The 20,167-nt window shown below is 39.9% G+C and overlaps 1 protein-coding gene across 5 annotated transcripts in view; it reads right to left on the bottom strand.

Moving 5' to 3' along the window:
• TMEM56 (transmembrane protein 56) overlaps positions 1–20,152 on the bottom strand; it is a 41,759-nt gene extending 21,607 nt beyond the window's left edge. Inside the window, exons 1-3 of one of the 5 annotated variants that reach the window (XM_027694331.1) lie at positions 5,003–5,106; positions 1,789–1,974; positions 367–532 (exon numbers count right to left, since the gene is read on the bottom strand). In XM_027694331.1, the coding sequence (XP_027550132.1) occupies positions 367–521 (155 nt within the window). In that variant the 5' untranslated portion in view covers positions 522–532; positions 1,789–1,974; positions 5,003–5,106. Of the gene's footprint in view, positions 1–366; positions 533–1,788; positions 1,975–5,002; positions 5,107–5,152; positions 5,240–5,503; positions 5,617–19,773 lie in introns of those variants that run through there. The other 4 variants (XM_027694332.1, XM_027694330.1, XM_027694329.1 and 1 more) reach the window with 4 other exon arrangements.
• Between the last annotated feature and the right edge of the window lie 15 nt (positions 20,153–20,167).

Raw genomic sequence — 20,167 nt, 5'->3', positions numbered from 1 at the left:
ATTTTCGTATCAGTTTGAAACAGAATTTTGTATCTCTTCTCTTTACTAGAAGTGCCACAGAGTGTCACTTCAGCATATTACCTCTCATCAGGCACTGTTTTCTTTTTTTACTGACTTTCACTTCGGCATCACTGTTTAACAAAGTGTTTAATGTACAAGTGTTTGTAATGCTGTGTGTTCATGAAGCGGTCTCAACATTTCATATGCATAATCTGAGTGTTTGAAGCCAGCCCTCTGATCTTTACACACGTTTAACCAATAATTAACTAATAAGGTTTTCTGCAGTCTTATATATACACACACAGGTGGTTCAGGTGTTGATGATTTCAGGTAGGTCACTAGCTGTAGTTGTTCTGAACACTCTACCTTGAATTCCATTCAATCTTCCTTTTTTGGCTGAGATTTTTAAAACCAGGTGTTATTCGTGTTGACACCCAGGAACTTAAAACATGGAACAGGAGCTGAAATACAGTAAAACTGGCAACAGCAATGCCGATAGTCAGGTTGCTGAAGGAAGCCATTGTTCTTCAGCCTGTGAAGAGAAGCAGAAGGTAATTTCAGTCCATTCTCCATTTAACTGTTTTAAGCAGACACAGAAAGTGTTTTTGACAGGTAACTTATCAACAGAAATATTATTCACTAAAAGTTTCAACCTGTTCGATGTTTCTACTTAAGCCTTAATAGTATAAAATTATGCCCAAAGTTTTATATCTAGAAGTTGCATTTGGTTTTGTTTTTAACATTTGCACACTATATACATTTTTGTGACCCAAAGTTGCATGTATTTTATCTTTACAGAAAGGTCAGGGAGGACCAATGACCAGTGTAACTGCCAGCTCTAAAGCCTCCACTCCTGTCCCAAGAAGCTCCAGAGTTAAAACTCGTCTCATTCTTACCAGATTGACTGCTGCCAATGGGATTCTAAAACACAGCAATGAAATCAGATAAGCATAGTAGTGAGGTTTTCGAGTCAGCCTCGGGGAGCAATAGCCTCACTGCAGTTTTCTGGTTGTGTACTTTACAGAGATAATAGTTCTCAATTTGCACTGTGTTCACACTTGAGGGCTCATCTGTATTTGAGATCTTTTCTTCATCACTGAAGTCTAAACTTCGCACAATTTCACAGCATACTAAAAAGCTTCCTATCATCAGAGCTAGTGGACTTTTCAGTTGCGGGATGTTTAGCTGTTTCACGAGGTCTAAATAAATACTTCAACAATTCTAAACATAAGTGTCAGTCTCTCAATGCTTCAGTCATTTCGCCTGAGTCACCAGTATTTGCAAGATAGAATGATATTTTTCCAGAAGCCGCAAACTTCTGACATACATCTCCAATTTGATGGTGATGTGTTTTATACTCAAAGACTGGCAGAGGTTACAAACTCATAAAACATCAAGTTACATTAAGTCAAACAGAAAAGGGGAAAAGAAAGGCAAAAGGCTTCCTTTAAAATATTTAAATAATGATTTTAGTATCTATTCAAATAGCTGCTGTCACTTTGGTTTTACTTATGAAAATATATAAAAATAAAATTAAGACTTATACGATAGCATAACTTAATGTTACTACAGCAACCGAATGGTCAGCAAAAACTGATACAATTATATAATACACTTATGTCCACCTTTATTTCACATGCATTACAGAATGAGTGAACAAGCTTTAGATTTTTGAAACTGTATCTGCATTGCAGGTGGTAAGAAACTTGAACTTCAGCAGGAAAAAGAAATAGAGAAGTCCACCAATGAAAATAATAACTTTTTTTAAATTAAGTGCAATACTCTCACTTTGCAGGGTAAATGGTGAGTATATTGAAACAGGTAGATCAGGAAAAAAATACTTTTGTCTTCAAAGATGTAGAAGCAGAAGGTTCGATGACCTCAAATTTTTTCCCCTCCATCTCCTTTTCTATTTATTCTCCCCAAAACTGAAGAGCAATAAACATCCTCTGACTGGTACCCACAGAGCTACAGCTATATAAACAGAATGCAGGACAAATAAGAGTAGATTTGCTGAGTTAAACCTGCACCCATATCATATGGATTTCATGTGTTTACTTCAGACCAGCTTTAATCCTGTCCTAGGGACTCCACGGTTCTTAGAACATATTTGATGTGTTCCTAGGGCCTATCTAGGGCTTGCATGCTCTGGGACAGCTACACAACACAAATCAAAGGGCAGCAAGTGGGGGTGATCAGAAGATTTAGTTCCTAAACACATTTTTAACCCAAACTAAAATTTTAATGTACACATGCTGCAGTGCATTGCATCAAACTAGTTGATTCCAGTTGTTTTCTGGTTACCTGTTCTAGTTCAGCAGCATACTAATCCTGCATAGTTTTTAATGCTACTCTATTAAAACTTCCAATTTCAATTACTATCCTGAATATTCAGTATTCTCAATTCTCCACATACTTCTCCATCTGCCTCCACTGACCAAGAAGATACAAAACACAAATCAAACTTTACGCAGTTTTTACACAGTTTAAAGTACCTGAGCCAATGGGTGTTAACCTTGATTTTCTAAAACTTTACCATTTGAAGAAACAATCAATTTAGTATCTTCCATTTTAAACCCACTGAGAAGCACTGTATGTTACAGATTCTACTCCCAGGGCCAAAAACGTTGTTATTACATCATCTCATTTGTAGTAACCAAATCTCCTCTTGGACAATGTAAGGAAAAAAAAATCAGCTGATTTAATTCCTAAAGTGAAGGAAGCCAAAATCCAGGTGAAGGACAATTCTCTTCAGAAAAACAGCAATATCACTGAACATCAATCACACCTACCTCATCCTTTTGACTAAAATATAGCAATTCTCATGATGCTACAGATTTTATTCACCTGCAATGACTACACTAGTACCTCTGAGTTTCAAAGACACTTTCTCTTGGACAAGAGAAAGTCATGTTTTGTTTTGCTTTCTTAGTATCAGAAGATTTTATTACATAAATAATGTTTCAGTGTTTGACAGGTGTTCATTTTAGTACAAATTATGGAATTAAACAAAAAAACCTTCCAACCAACCCTTGCAAGAAATGCATTAGAAGACTAATCTTTCTCCTAAGAAACTTGTACAGGGCCCTTATTTTAAGAAAAGCGACTTTCACTGAAAGTGCCCGATCTGACTTTCAGAAGTTTTAGCAGCAAATACTGAACAATGATGCCCACAAAGGAGAAAGGTATGACGGTTTAGAGAAGAAAAGAGAGGCAGAGAAGACACTATAGTCAGTCAGCCTCTGTGGTTGGTCTCATAGATACACAAGTTTTGCAAGCCTGATTTCATACAAGCTTATCACGATAGACGCTGTTTAAGTAAATGACCTACCAAGTCCAGGAATAATTTCATGTTTTAATTCAGCAAATTAATAGTGTTGTATTTTAACTCAATTCAAGGACCAGGTGTAAACACAGTGTTTCATGTGAGATCGAAAAAAACAGTTCAGCCATAAACATTTTTTCATATCTCTTAGTCATTTTCAACTATATCTTGTTTAACATGAAAATTAACTGTTGTTTAGTAGACTCTCTTTTAATTTACAAGAAGAACATTCATGTTGTCAAACAAAAGCTTGTGACTTAAAAGAAACATAACAAGCTTCTGATTACATACAATTTCTTTGCCCTGAGGACAGTGACCAAAATTAGTAGGTCAAAGGCAGCTTCAACTACACTATGCTTTTTTTCCCCCAAGTATCTTCTTATAGCTGTCCAGCAAAGTCTGATCAAGTTACAGAACTTAGTGGATTATACATGAGCAGACACTTTATCACTCAAACTGCATAGTCATTGATTACCATTCAGTCAGCTGATGCGGGTTTTGAGCTAGTGGAAGGCTGGGTGGGGAGGAAGGTTTAGTGTAACTACTTTGTAATTCAGGAGAAAAAAGTACTTTATCCAAGTTGGTTCTTCACCACTAATTTTTTAGCAGTAGTATTTTCCTAGCTTAGCCAAAATTACTGTCTTAACCCTTCAGTTAGACAATAATTACACATGGTCAGAACTTCACTCTTTCAGCTTTTCAATGAAGTCTTCAGGTAAATAAACACTACCAAACACCTGAAACCAACAATTTTCAGCAAGATATTGCTTACATATGTCTAGTGTGATTTCAAATTACTCTATTGAACCAGTAACTTCGAAAAACTTAATAACACAGCTTTTCCATCATACTCAGTAAGAGCTAAAAATATGTTGCTTTTCATCTGCTATTAACATGCAGTGGTTTTCCTGCAATTCTGTTTCTACTTGAAATTTAGAAGAAAAAGCACAACAACATTAAGACTCCACATTCATTCACCGCCAATATGAAAATATTAGGAACTTCTGATAGAAACAAGTCTGCACTTATTGGAAGAAGATAAAGGAGCAGAAGAGCTACCAAGCATTGTACCATCAAAGGCATTTAACATTTATGTTCCCCTCATCTTACTGTTTCCACATCAATTCTTCACATCATAAAAATAAGAAATGCAATAGTATAGCCACAAGACACAGTAAGAAGGTGCAGATGAAGGTTTAAGGCCCACAGCCCTTACTTTCCTTCAAGACTGGATTTCAAGATGAATTGGATCAATTTCCAAACAAGATTACAATCTAAAGCTGCCAGTGATACCAGGACATCCCATTCAGTCCTGTGCTCTCCTGATCCGCTTAAAACTGAAAGCCAAATCCCATAGTTGTAAAACTTGTCACACCAATCTGCAGTGAGCAACTTTGGACTGTCTGCACATTTTCTAATAAGCCCAGTAATAAAACATCTGCAGTGCTGGAGCTTTGCTGAGCGGTTGGCTCTGAAGGGTAGTTTCTATTGCTCCAGCTAGATTAGATGTACTGCGTTTGATATCTTAGCTCAGTAAGCAGCATTAAGGAGAAACACGACAAAATTCAAGCTACTCACAGCTTAAGCCATCCCCTTTTCTATTTAAGGCTATTCACCCCCCAAACTCCACTCTGCTTTCCGCTCTTAGAACACCAGCCACCGGCTGATTGGGCTCACTTTTTATAAAGGGTGAGGTGTCCGCTGCGATACCATTTACCGAATTTCCTCAAACCCTCCAAGGAACCGGGAGCCGCGAAGCCACAGCGAGGGACCCCCCCCCAGGCCGACCCCGCGGGGCCGGGGCGCTGCCCCCGTGCCGGGCGTTACCTCGCCTTCCCCGAGCGCCGTTCGCGCCGGCAGCCCCGCTCGGCTCGGGCGGGCAGCGCTCACCCGCCGCGCTCGCTCCGCCCGCGCCCACCCGCTGCCGCTGCCGCTGCCGGGCAGCGGGAGGAGCGCGACAGCCGCGGTGCCGAGCGCTGTCAGCGTGCCCAGCGCCGCCGGCTGCGGCTTGCGGCCCTCGGCCCCCGGGGGCGGACCGACGCGGACGGAGGGAGGGAGGGAAAGAGCCGCTCCGCGCGGCCCCGCGGGGCGGGGGAAAAGGGCCGCACCGCCCCCGCCCCGCCCGGCCCGGCCCCGGCCGCTCAGCGCCCCCCGCCCGCCCTTCCCCGCCCGCCGCACCTGGGAGCGGGGCTACGGGGGCTGCGGCGCTTCCTCCATCGGGGACGGGACACCCCTTCCCGGGCGCAGGATGCTCCGGCTAGGATCGAGTTACGGCAGCCGGAGCCTTAAAGGGGCCGAGCCGCCGCCGCCACCTGCCGCCGGGTCCGCTCGCCGCCTCCGGGGGGACGCGGCTTCCCCGGCGCCTCCCGCCCGCCCCCTCTGCGCTGCAGCCGCGCGGAGCGGGGCTCCGTAACCCAGGATGTTTTACAGCCCGGGACCGTCCTGCCGCTCCTCTGCGCGGCCCGGTCGCAGCCGCGGTAACAGCGCCCGGCGGAGCTCAATGGACATGGCTGAGAACGGCGTATGCGTTGGGAGGGCAGAAACGCCAGTGAAGCATAGCATCTCACCTTCCAACAACATTTTAGTCACTATGCCTTTTCCGTCTACGTGGCCCTGTTGTCTAAAATATATCACGGGAAAAATGCTGATGTGACCGTTCGTGCACTAGGAATCTATTTGTGCACAGGGTCATAGGGAACACATCCATTATACAGAGAACTGGTATTGCCAATATTTGCTATTTCCTAAATTAAATGTGATTTATGACAAATTATTTTTTTATTTTATATTTTTAAGCTGTTGTATTGAAAAATCAAACAGAAGCAAAATTACGTTGACAAATATGATGCATAGACTTAGTCTTTTTTACCAACTAATGGCCATGACTCTCTTCCTCTTGGCATCCTTCTGCTATAATCCACATCCTAAACCACCTCAATTTTACATTTCCGTTAAGCATTTCTGATCTTTCAGATCAATAATTTAAAAATTCTTCTTTCTCAGACAAAATAATGTTAAAGGCATTCATATATGTCTCACCCTATAGATTAAGCTTCAGCTGAGAAAGAAATCATCTACCCCTCTGTCTACAGTGATCGCTCATGCAAGACATCTCCCACAGCAGGAATGCTATGGCTTAAGCCTGAACAGAAACTGATGTTGGCTTGCCTTAATAGGCCGATCTGGGAAATGCAGAAACCCAGGTGCTGATTAACAAGGCATTGAGCCATTCCTTCTGCAGAAGTGGTAACCTGTAGGAGGTGGGCAGGGCACACTGCCAGTATCTGTAACTGTTTCCAGCCAGCTTGGCTTCATCCATTGCTGAACATGAATCAACCGCCAGGCAAGTGTGTGTGTAAACATCAGAACTACTGAAGTTTGATTTCCTGTGGACTTGAGTCTTACGATTGACCAGCTTTTAAAATTATTTTTGTTAACAAAATTCCACAAGACGTTCTCAGACAAGTGCAGGAGGAGATCCCAGTCCTGCTTCCAGTCTTCTTCCATTCCAGAAACAGATGGATAAATAAAGACAGCAATATCATATCAACACCATTTCTTAGTGAAATTAAGATTAAAACCTCATGTTTTACTCTGATGTGATATAATTTTATTCCTCATATAAATGAAGATTTCAACCTATTTTTCTACTATGTCTGCAGTTTTTAGTGAATCAGAACAGCCACTAAAACCTAAGAACTCCATGGTGGGATCATAAACCACTTTCAAGATGACATAAACTATAAAAATTCCAAGAGAATTTTTTCTTCAATAATTCACCTTCCAAAGAACAACCCTCACTTTTTCTTAATACAGTATCATTGACTTTGAAGTGCCTTTATACATACTCCTTGCCCTTTTAAGTTGTAATGACACCAGTACTCCATACAACCAAGCAGTGGACCTCTGGGTGACAGAGGATCTCAGTGGCAGTAAAAGCAAGAATGGTTGTCCTTAGGTCTGCAGGCACTGGCAAGGACTCCTTCCACTCATGGTTTAGAACCAAAGACTCTGAACAACAAGTTCTGGCAGATTTAGCTCTTATGTTTTAAAATATTATTTCTCTCAACTGCCTGAGGTCATGACCATTCTAGGAGAGCAATGAAAGTGGGTAGTTTTTTAACATGCCAGCTTATGACCTGGAATCTCTCATCATAGGAGTGTGGTAATACCTAGCAGTTGGGTAAAACAGACAGTTGAGAATGGTAATGTCTTGAACTGAACAGATAACTCTGCCAGAGACCACCCATCAGAGCTCTAAGCCTCAAAACTACCCGCACTTAACAGGTTAGGAAGCATCTGGGAGAAGACAAACCAGACTCTCCCCAAACCTCCATAATCAGGCCTGTGTAGCTCACAGCCTACCAAACAATTCCTTCGGCCCAGTGCTGCGTGGGTGAAAGAAACAAGTTTGACCTGCCTCACTGCTCTCTCCTTGGCCTGCCATCAGCACGTTGTTGAGCGTGCAGCAGATCATGACCAGAGGCAATGCCCTCTTTCAACAGCCCAACAACACGTGCTGGGTTGAGAGCTGCCAACTGTAAAGCTGAGAATGGTGGTGCACTGAGGATTCCAGAGCTGACTGCTCTTCCACATAAGCATACAGCAGAGTACCTCTCAGACTTCTGATAAAAAAAATTTGCAGATCAAAGAGAACTGGCTATGGGGGCATGAAGGCATTGTAGTAGCAGGAAGGCCTATAGACATGGTTAGACATAGCTACCATAAATCCAGGTTGCCTTAGATTGGTTGTCTGCCCTCTTTTCCAATGAGAAGTGTTCTTCAGGAAGATTTTGAGAGCTGTCTGTACATCTGGGATTCTTGGTATCTAATAATCTCCTATCATGTTATTGCATACATGCAGCAGCCTCACCTTGGAGGTCCCATGTCCAGCAATCTCGGAGCAAACACACTAGGCCCGTATTGCATATGCAATGTAATTCCAGGAAAACCAAGAGAGTACTCTACCGCTCCTACGAAGCGTTGCATGAACATACCACACAATTACTTTGAGCATTTCCAGCGAGTTCTAAAAGTATGAGGCTTACTGTACTTGCATGATGCAACTGGTGCACCTTTTTCTGCATCAGAAAGAGAGAAGCCAAAGGGTGAGACACGTGGCTGCTATACAGTGACCACAGTTTGGCTTTCACAACTAATACATGTCTTCCTCCCTCCCTTGTGATGTGCAGCCACCACTTTCCAGCTGCTGCAAAACAAAGGCACCACTGCCAAATGACAACTGTCAAGAACTTCCTCAGTAACAACTGCAACTTCTGAAGACAAGCTTCAGCCTCAGCATGAAAGGAAAGTATGAGCAATGGGCTTGCTAAGGTGAGTTGCAGAACAGAGATTTAGCAACATAGGGCAAAAAATAACATTATATTCCATGTCAACAGGGGGCATATATGCTGAAAGACCATAGAAAAAGTAGGAAGGACAGGGAGGCATCACAGTAACACTTGTGGGAGCAGCTAATTCTATTGGCTTCAGCTGAATCATCTTGTTTACACTATGTAAGAGAAAAATTGGGCTCTGCTTTTCATCTACGCTTTTATTACAATTAAACGTCTTGGTTAGATTGATGATTTTCAGCTTCATCTCAATTAGACCCAATAAATCCATAAACAAGGAACAAATTTGGATAAAATGGACGGGGTTTGCTATCACAGGGTGGTAAAGAGAAGGCAGCCCAACATAAGTAAGCCAAAGTCTGCAGTAATCCATCCTCGGTCAAGTTGTACACACCTGTTCCATACCCTTCTCCTTTTGGAATTACTTCCAGAGTGGCACTTCAGGTATGGTAAAAACGTATTGTCAGATGACTGCTCCCACTAAAATCTGCAAGAGGGATGTGACCATGAATAGAAAAATACACAGTAACCTTTCCAAAGCATGCCTGCAATTTCAGAGCTGTGCTTTCCCAGAGCTGAGCCTCCTTTTGCCAAGAATGAAGCCTTTATCGTGGTTGCTGTACTGAAAAGTGAGACATATGTGAGAAAGGAAAATACTTTTAGAGCATTTGAAAATTATTTCAGTTGTGGTTTTAAACTTACACAGGACATAACTAACCTTTCTGTCTGAACTTACCCATTGTAGGAAGAACAGAGTCTTAATGAATGTTTAAAACCTGAACAGTTTATGAAAGAAATTATATAACACAGTGTTGTAGAAGCAGTGGATTAAAAAATGCTTTCATTTATTTCTGTCTTAGGAAGTTCCTAGGTCTACCTGTCAGCAGCAGGAGATATTCCCAGAAAATCAATTATACATGTAAGCAAAAATATCATGGAAATTAAAGAACACATGAAAGAGCAAGCACAATTCTTCTTTCACAACATTGTGAATCAAGAGTAACTCCACTGAAGCCAATGAGTTACACTGATGTGAGTGAGAAAAGAACCAGCTCTGTTGTCTGAAAATTACTCAGGCCACCCATGGAGTCCAATCACAGGAACTGCAGGCAGCTAATATTGCAGCATTTAATTCAGAAAGCCCAAGACTAAAAAGAGGAGACTGAAAAGAAAGGATCTGAATTTGGTTTTAGTCAAAATAAGCTGAAAAATAGAAGGGAAATGGTGAATGGAAAAGGAAAAAAATTACTCCATTTCTAAAACAAAAAATTTCTCAAAAAAAAAAATTGCATAGAAAAAAAACCCCAAATCTGTGTGCCTTGTCCTTTTTTTTTTAAACACCCAGTTAACAGTTGCTGAGCTGTATGCTTCCCCAGAGGAAAAACGTTATCTTCATTTTCCAAACAGCAGACACGTTTTGTGAGTTTTGTGTGTTACACCTACTCAGATCGAGTGCTACAGAATGTGTGTCTTACCTTTCTGGCACAGGGCACTGTAACATATGCTATCACATTTTTAGGTAGTAATGTACCTTCACTTTTCCCTGCTTTGGTATACTTCCTCTAAGTATGATTTATACTTCCACCCTCAGTTTTTCATCTGAGGTCAGTGAGTTTAGCTTTCCTAGCTCCTGTCACCTCCCCACTGGAGATAGCATTTCTGCCAGTAGTACTTACTGTCCGTAATAGAACAAAGGCTTGTTTCTGGAAAGCTGTCTGTTCATGAACCTCTTCCTGTCCCTTCTTCAGTTTTCTTTCAGTTTTTCTGTCTTCTCCATTTATCTCTCTCATCACATGCTGTCTCTTTCATCTATTTACACCTCACCTGCAGCATTACCCTCTCTATTGGTATTATTGTCCTGATTATAACCCTCCAGAAGCTATTGAGGACCTGTAAAACAGCACATTGTGAGTTTAATCTGCAGCATTACAAACCACTACACTGATGCACCATGTCAGCATTATGACAAAACATCAAACCACATTAAGACAGATGTGCCAAGTATGATCCACAGAACTCACAGGAACACCATCTCTTTTTTTCCTTTTCCAGGTCATTCTGTCTCCTCTTTTTCCTGTCTTCCACTTTACAGCCTCTTTCTTCTTTCTTATCACCTTCTCCTTTTCTGTCACTTTATTTTCTTCCTCCCCTAGCTTCCTTTACTGTCCACCTCACATTCCTCCATGCATTTTCTTTCCTCTGATGTTCCTGCACACAGGAGTATAAAGGAGGCAGTACTGCAGCTTTGCTAAACGTGTCCTTGGCTCTTTAGTAAACAAAGTTGCACCTGGTTGCATCTTTGGGATCTACAAGCTGAGGGTCTAGAAAGCATTTCATTCCCAAAGGCTTAAACCAGAGAGCAACTTCTTGGTTCCCTAACCTCTAACATGGAGCACACCAGGAACAGCAGGAAGAAGCTTGAAATAATACCAGATTCTTTTCTTCACATGCACATATTTCCTTTTGCCTTGTGAGTTGAGGCTCTTAGCAACAAGAGCACTGTAGAACTGGGTAGTGACTTGATGATGTCAGAACAGCAGAAAATGGAAGAAGATGTACTTTGTAATGGCATACAATTGAAAAGCATGAAATTGGTGCCAAGCAGTGCAAAAACCAAACAAATTATTTCCCAACAATTCAACATGCAAAGGGTCAAAAAGCAATCTGTTTTTTAATGTTCTGACTGATAATTAAAATCAGCATAATTCCAGTAGAGAACAAAACAGTGCTTGTTGATACTTGATGTGATAGCATCAGATTTTCAGGTAAAAAGACAGAGTGCATGCTTGGGATAGTATCACTCATCTGTATGCTAAAGATAGCTTCTAAGGCTCGCTTAGCTCAGCCTAAACTTTGGCACATGCCATAGCAGCTGCACAGCATTTAACTGTGCCTCTTTCAGCACACACCACAGCGTGGAAAGAATAGTTAATAAGGATATTTTAATGGCAGATATACTAGCCTGAAAAGGTAAACTACCTTCTTCAGACAACGTAATTTCCTCTGAGAGTTTTGTCAATTTTTAAGATTTTGGCAAAAAAATTTTTATCATTTTTAGTGATTTTTGATTCCTCTGTTGATCTGTGAAAGCCTTGAGGAAAAAAGGAAGGAAAATTACTTGGCAGCACAAGGAAACAATAAAACCTGGTGCACACTCACTTTATATATGTCTAAGTGCTGTTGAAATCCATCAAGGAAAACCTGACTAAGGAAACAAGAAATTGTCTTCCACATAGTTCTCAAATACAGTACTCAATAATAGGAAGATCATGCTCAATACAGTCAACTTTCAAACCTAAGATTTAAAACAACAATCCCGGTAAGAAACATACAAAAAGAGAAGAAACTACATTAAATACATTGGTGCTAAAATGCAGAAATAAAGCTTGCCTTTCAAATCAAGTGGGGAATTTTGTTTAGGTTTCTACTTCCAATTACACTATTCAACACCATACATTTTTTGCTGATGAGTAACACTCACTCGGATTGACTTACTCAGCTATCTACAAATACTAGAAAAATACTGAATATAAAACCAAGAATAACTCAAAATAAGGAAAATACAAAAATAATCCTACTTGTATTTGTGATATATATGATATCCTAATTGTACATATATGAAAAAAATGCTAAGGTGAAAGAATTCCACCATAAAAATGCAAACGTTTTAAGTGGGTTTGAAAAGTCGCCTTGTGAATTCCATCAAATATACTGTCTAACTAAATAAATTGCAGAAAAATTGCTTTGTGATATACATGAATTAGAATATCTTGGTTGTGTATGGGGGGGTTTTTTTCAGTGTTTCCCACTTATTTTTATTTTGTTGTAAACATACACATTTTTCTGTAATAACTCTACTGGGACTGCTTGAAGAGCCAACATTTCAGCACCTGTTCATTTGATTTGCTGAATAAGGGACATTACACATCTGGAGTGCCTCTGGCAATGTCCTCTTTTTCTATGTGGAAATTATGCCCCAGTGGAAACAGGAATCTCACTGCTAGAAGTGGAAAGTTTATATGATTCAAGGTATCTTGTGCAGCAGTACCTGAACATATGCAGACCAAGATGTTCTAGTCTAATGCCATGTTCTACAATGCACAAGTCAGGTGTGTTCTGGACACGCTATACCCCACACATATGCACTAAGTGTTGGACTGGACTTCTCTGACTCTCTGGGTGTGCCAAACATATCATGCAGCAAGTCCATGGTGTTCAGAATTCAACAAATATGATGCTCATGTATACAGGCCAAATGGGCACCAAACAAACTCTTCTATGTCAAGTTATCCTAGGGAAAAATACTGGAAGCCAGGTGCTGGAGCAGGTAATGCTCTAAACCTTGTGTAATTATTCTTTCTTTTAAAAAAATGCATATTGCAATAGATCTCCTTAAAACGGGGACAGTTGTTTCATCTGACTTTTGCATAGCATCTGTCCTAAAGAACTCCTTTATGTTGTAACAAAAAAAAAATAATCTGGATGAGAAAACTGTGCTTCTTCCCCCTATCACCACTGTGGAAGTTAGAGGAATCAAGGCTTCTCATTATCTGATTCCTAATTACAAAAATATATCACAAAAGGAGAAGATAATGAATACAAGGCAGTAACTCTTCAGTTTCACTTTGAACAAACTTTTTTTTCTCTTTGCATGTACAGTACTCTTTAAAGGTGATTGCAGTATACCTTACAAACAGTTCACCAATTGAATAAAAAAATATATAAAAAAATCAAGACTTATAAAAGCTCTTGGCTTGACTATTAGCTACTTAAGAATTGCTTGTGTTTACAATTGTACCAGTCCTCAAACACAAAGGTACAATCAAGAAAACAACATATTTTTTCTTCAAAGTGCTCTAAAAAGAGTACAAAATCACTTGTAAGATCCCTCTTTGCAAATCATTTCTATCATTTATTTGACTTTGGTCAGTGTTAGTAAATTGGAAGCTGTCATAAAAACTCATGTTTCCACATTTGTAATATTTTTTTTCTTTTCAGTAATATATTAATCACAACTCAGCAAAATAATTAATATCATAACTAATTGTCTCATTATCACTGTTTAATTCACAGCCACGGGAATCGACCAGCTAACTCTCTTGACACCTTAACAATGCATTAAATTCACAGTAACTAATGCAAATGATTTATAATTTCCTGACATTCATTAAAATGTAATATAGGCAGGGACATTCTTTTCTTGTACTGTCAAACAGAGAGAGAACAGTGTTACACATCACCTGTGGTTGATGAAAAAAATGTAAGTGAGGGGTATCTGGTTTTAAATTTTATGATATCACATAATTAAAGACTGTTAAAGTACAGTGCAGAAGGCAAGTTATATTGGCCATAGCTGGACTTTTAACTGTGTCAGCTTTTTCTTAATAGGGTTTGCTGTGCTTGACATCTTACATATTTTTAACTAAGAGATGGAAGCAATAGAAGGACCTAAACATTTCAAAATTTTAATATTTTGTGTTGCAAGAATTATACACAAACATACAGAAATTAAAATAAATAAATGAGAAACCTTTGGCAGCACTTGCAAACTCTACGAAGAATTCAGTTTTTGTTCATTGAGAGCTAGTGGAGTCATTACATTCAATTGACTTTTATAGGACTTGGTCAAATCCCCAAACCTACAGCCATAGCTGGCAGCATTTGCAAAACAATGGTCAATAAAAGACATATTTTTAAACACAACCGCATACAGAAAAGACAGAAGAAAAATGGGAGGAAAAGAAAATGAAAGACAGTGTGGAACAAAACCAGAACACATCTTCCCTCCTCTTTTAATATGACCAGCCCCTTTTGGCTCCAGCATGTCATTAATTCAATGCTAGACCTTTAGAAAGCTAAATAGCTCAGAGAACTGTCCTCACTTTTAACTCAAGAACCTGTCCTTACATTGGAGGGTGTCAGTTCTGCTGCATTTTGTATGCTCATAAAGAGAGGATGCAGAAAGCACAGAAGGGCGAGACACCCTTTTCTCAAACCTAAGAATGCTGAGGGCTGAGTAATGAAATCCAGAACATGACCTGTGACAGCAGCAGCAGCCGCCTCACAACTACCTGGTTTTCAGTCTGAGAGGAAGAACTCTGCACAGAAACAAGCTGATAGATGAGACCAGGCTACCTCCCTGCAAAAGCAATGGCCAGTTTTCTGACAGCAGGAATCCACAAAAGGCTAAACAAATGTCCATTTCTCCTCATCCTCCTTACAAATGCTTACGTGGAAAGCTCAGAAAAACCCCAGTCAAAAAGCATCAGTGAATATGTAGATGACTTCTACATTCTAACCTCTGAGTACCCTGCAAATTTCATTTAACATTACAGATCTGAAGATATATTTCCAGGAGATTAATATTAGACTTCAAGTCTATTTTTAGGAATGTTTTTTAAAAAGGCTGAGTGGCCTGAGGCACCCAAAGGACCTCCAGGACACTCAGTACTTTTAAGTAAAACAGCAGTGTCTTTCTCCTGGCCTTTTGAATAGACAGAGGAGCATTATTTTACATTATGTTACAGGAACTGCTCCCTGAACATGCTGCCCAGTAATTACAACAAGCTGCATTATGTAATTTTGGTTCTGTCTACTGCTAAAGTTCTTGCTTCATAAAAGCACACTCAGAATGCACCCAAACGGTTACCAAACCTTGTGTCATCAAAGCCACACTCACCAGCCCTCCAGACACGCTCTCAGATGTAGCAGGTTAAAGAAACATCTGCTAGCACTGTGGCTCATGCCTATTAGAGAAAACATTTTTCCTAAAAATTGGTACTTTGATTCTAAATTCATACATGGTATTTAGACCCAAACAAATTTTTAAAAACAACCTCCTCCCCCACTTCCAAAGACTACATGCAGAAAACAACTTTGCCAACAAGAGGGAAATATTTAAATAGTAGGACAGAAGGATACTTTATGTATTGAATTATTGTAAACTCACAACCACTTTGCTGTCTGTCACTGAAAATTAAACAGTAAATAACAGCAAATGTGAATGGGGAAAAAAAATAAATTTTTTTAGGATTTTTAGTATGGAATAAGTCTCATGATTTGGAGAATTTGGTTCCACTTTTTTGACTATTTAGCAAAAGCATTGGTTTAAGTGTTTGCAAGTGCTGTATCTTTGTGTCTAAACAAATGAGACTCCTCATAAATATATACAAGAAGTGCCATTATACCAAGAAGCCCAGCTCTAACTGTAACGTTAACATAAATATTACAGCTGTTACTGATTACAAATACAAATCAGGACTTCTAAGATTACATTCGTATAATTCTGATGACTCAGAAGAAAGTGAAACTGCATTGGGCCCAAAGTAATTGAAAGTAACTGCTGCTAAAAGGGACAAATTTTGCCAGATTGGCTCTGATAACATCCTAATTCTGCCTTCAAGTGAGATCAGCCAGTAGCTTATATATTTATCAGCTGCCTGCTTCATCACCTCACCCAGCTGATTCCAAATGGTCTAGTCCACTGATCTAACTTTCCTTCCCAAACACAAAACTTTTTACAACACTCATGATAATGTTACTCTTTTAGAGTCTTCCAGATGGAGCTTGCACTTCTAATATTAAAGAAGAATCACTAGAAACCCAGTCACAAGTCTTCAGGTTTTGTCTAACCAAAAAGCATAATACCATTGCTCTTAAATGTTTCTAAAAACACCATAAGCACATAAAAAGAAATAATTGTTTCTTGCAGAAAACCAAGTTTACTTATGTAACGTGTCTGTTTCTGCAAATCACTTCTATGAAAATATCATGCTGAAACAAAGAATAATATTTAGACACATTTAATAAATGACTGAGGTTTAACATGATAAATGGTTCCACATTACAATTTTTTCCAGTAGCAAAGCCTGACTAGGAGATTCCTGCCTTTTTCTCACCCAACTCCTTCTACCATTTTGCTAGTTTACTTCTCAGTTGCACTGATGCAACTGTTTGTGGAGCTGCACTCTAAGCCAAAACAAGAAAAAATTACCTCATTTAAGAAAACAACATCACTCTTATCTTAGGTCTAATTTTAGAATTCATAATTAGAAGGAAAAAAACCCAAACATCACAATTACTCGAAGTGCCAGTTAAGAAATCATGAATATAAGGTGTATTTCAGTTGCATGGGAAGATTCTTGTTTAACAGTTAAAGTTAGACTTTAACTATTCCATTTGCAAGTGGAATATCAGGAAGGGAATTACTGTCGGATGGCCAAAGCTGCCGACATTTCATTTCAGGGAAAAAAAAGAAATTATTTATATTCCAATTACAGCCTTTCCTCTTAGAGACAAAAGAAACTGAAACACAAAAGGTGAGTTTTCCTCAGTTCCCTTTAGTACCCACCAGTGTAACTTTCAAAGGAGACATGCACCAGATGTACTAGTAAAGCTTGCACAGAGAATATTCATATATAAAAAGGATAGCAGCAGGTTTTTCTTTGGAACATTGTCTCACAAGCAGTACATGGAAAATATACTACACCTATTTTTTCCTATTTAAGAGCTTCAGAGTTGAACAACAGTGATCAAGTATTTAGAGTAAGTGTAGTTTATTTCTCCTTCAGTAAAGAAGTTCAAAGCTAACTTAATGCAACAGTAGCAGAGGTACCAGAGGCAGCCCCTGTAATTACTGCACTTGCATCACCTTCTGACAAATGACTTTTCAGACCAAGTGCACTGCTTCCTCCCATACATGCAGGTCACACACTCACTTGCAGTATTATTGATTTGCAGACTGGAGAGCAGGATCCAGCACTAGTCACTGCCTTCCTCACCTGCTTCACATTACTTAGCTAACATGACCGTGTTGTGCTAAACTTTGGGAGAGTCACTGCTTTTCACATTAACTTTCACATGGATGTCTGATGCTGAGATGAAGAATTCTCAAGGCACTTCATGGATCAGGATCAATCGCCGAGCACACGGCACAGCTGAAGGAGTAGGAGCAACTGCTTGATTCGTGATTGTTACAGCTTCACACTCAATTCTTCCAGGTCCAAAAACATCATATCAAGTGAGCAGGGAGTTGCCACAATGAAAAAACACAAATACACCTATGTCCTACTGAGAAAAGGCGTAATTAGCAGTGTTATGCTGCAAGTGGGATCTTCATGAGCTCTGCTCAATCTTCACCAAGGAAAAAAAATCCACAAACCTTTATTCCAACTAGGTTGCAGATTGTTGCTTCAGTCTTTAGTTATTTTAACCTGTCTTACCAAACTCTGACTCTCCCCTCAAGCCTTGCAATCTTCTGTGTTTACTACTTGAAAGCTAAATCCCTTACTCTAACAGCATTAACAATGAGTTAGATGACTTCAAGCACTTTTTGTAGGAGTTTATGAGGTGAACTCACTGGCTAGCTTTTTAGACTCCTTGAATGTCAGCAACTTTGCTTTACATCCAAGGAACTCTCAGATCCTCAATCTTCTACTCTAAGGAACAGGTATTTCCCTGTATGTATCACTCTTATTTTTTCCTCTTGTTTTTAAATAACTTCCCTAGCAAAAAAAACAAAAACAAAACCAAAAAACAAAACCAACCAAACAAAAACTTCCAGCTTTACTGGTTTTAGGTCAGTTTCTCATTAATTTCACCAAATATCTTTACAGAAGAATTCTGCATTGGAAGGAGAAGTATGTACATACAGAAGAAATAACATGAAAAGGAGATAAGAAGTTGAAGCTTTTTGTGTCACTCCTTGCTGCTGAGTTTCCAGGATTGTTTCTTGGAATAAAATGCCTAATAAAAAGCAGTTCTTTAACATTTATGGTAGGGAAAAAATAAGAGCAAAGGAAAGATCTTGAAAATTCTTGAAAAACCAACTTAAAACAATTGCTAGCTACAGCCAATGTGGTAACCTGGACTAAATTCTACATCAATGACATTATTTTCACTGAAGAAAGTACAAGAGGGGAAAAGAGCACCAGAGTCAAAATTAATACTTAAATTGTCTATAGAACTTACTGGCTTATTTTAACATAGTAGTTTATGTCCTAAAAGGGACTGTGGTACTTTCTTCCTCTTCTGTCATTGAGAGACATCCATCTCTATTGTCCCTACTTATTAGTTTTATGTAGCTAATTAAGTGGAAATCAAAATGAATTTTTTAAATTCATGCATCATCAACAGAACTATTAATTAAAACCTTGTTCTTTCCAAATGTCAACAACGATTAGGCAGTGAAATATTGTTTGTGAGGTTACTCATTTGGGTGGAAGACAAGCTTACCATGGTAATATTGTTTTTAATAGTCTCTGCTTAAAACAACTGCAAAATTATATGTTACACTGATGTAAAGAAAAAAACCCATAATCTGTAGAACTACAAGGCATGAATCAGAAAGACTCACTTCAGATCCTATGATGACAAAGGATAGCTAAACCACGTATCATTTACTTGTATGTTACACAATAACCCCCCAAATCTTCGTTCGCGAAGCCTAGCCATGACAATGACACACAATAACCACTGGAACGCACAACTGGCACATTTTTGTTAAAAATGAGAAATATTCAGCTTCCAAGGCCAGTAGGGATACAAAAAGTCCAATTTGTTTAGAATTAATAAGAGGGGAAAAAACAGCCAGTGAAACCATGGCAGGCAGATGCAGAATTGCAATGTGTTTGATCTATTGTGTTTGTGCACTTGAGGTACAAGTGCACAGCTGTCACGCTTCATATGTGTGACAACTCAGCCTATAAAGCACTGGTGTCAAACTGCTCCATAAAGTTCCAGAGTTCATTACTCCTGATTCATCAGCCAAAAGGATGGCCTTGCTCCCTGGCAATAATTTAAGAACAGTGATGAACAAACTCTTTCCTAATCATAAAATGCAATATCTTACTCTTTCTAGCAAACAGATATCTCATCTGAGATTAGTCCGGTGGCTGAATCATCGCTATCTCCCAACAAAGAGCGGATGCTGACGGGGACGAAAAGAGTGCTGATCTGTTGCTCCACGCTGCTTACTGAAATGAAAAGCTAAAGTATTAGAATGAATGAAAACAAGAGTCACGACAGGCACTGAAGTGTTAATATCCTTCATTTTATGCATTATAGAAAATTACAACTGCATGCAAGCATTCATACCTGGGTCAGTGTTATGCCTGCCCCTGCTGGCAAATTCCTGCAGGAATCTGTACGTGCCAGAGGAGCCGCATGACACACACATGCTGCGGCACGCACGTCTCGGTTTACAGGTGAATTAGGGCAGTTCGACCTCCTCTAGCAGACCGCAGCCCCTGCAGGGCCCTGGCAGCGCCAGCTCTTGCCCACACTCGCGGTCGCGCTCCCGCACGGGGCGAGTTCGGAGCTCCAGGACCGCGCTCGCAGGAGCGAGGAGCACACCCGGCACACTGCGGGAGCACAGACCGGCACACGGGTTCATGCTGTATTTTTCAGGCACACGGGGGACACAGACCCCGCACACTCGGGGAGCACAAACCCCGCACAAGGGAGTCCCTCATACTTTATTGCCCCCCAC

This window comes from Neopelma chrysocephalum, unplaced genomic scaffold, assembly GCF_003984885.1.
Source record: "Neopelma chrysocephalum unplaced genomic scaffold, ASM398488v2 Primary Assembly neopelma1_97, whole genome shotgun sequence".
Taxonomy (NCBI): Eukaryota; Metazoa; Chordata; class Aves; order Passeriformes; family Pipridae; genus Neopelma; species Neopelma chrysocephalum.
This window is presented reverse-complemented; position numbering and strand designations above follow the sequence as displayed.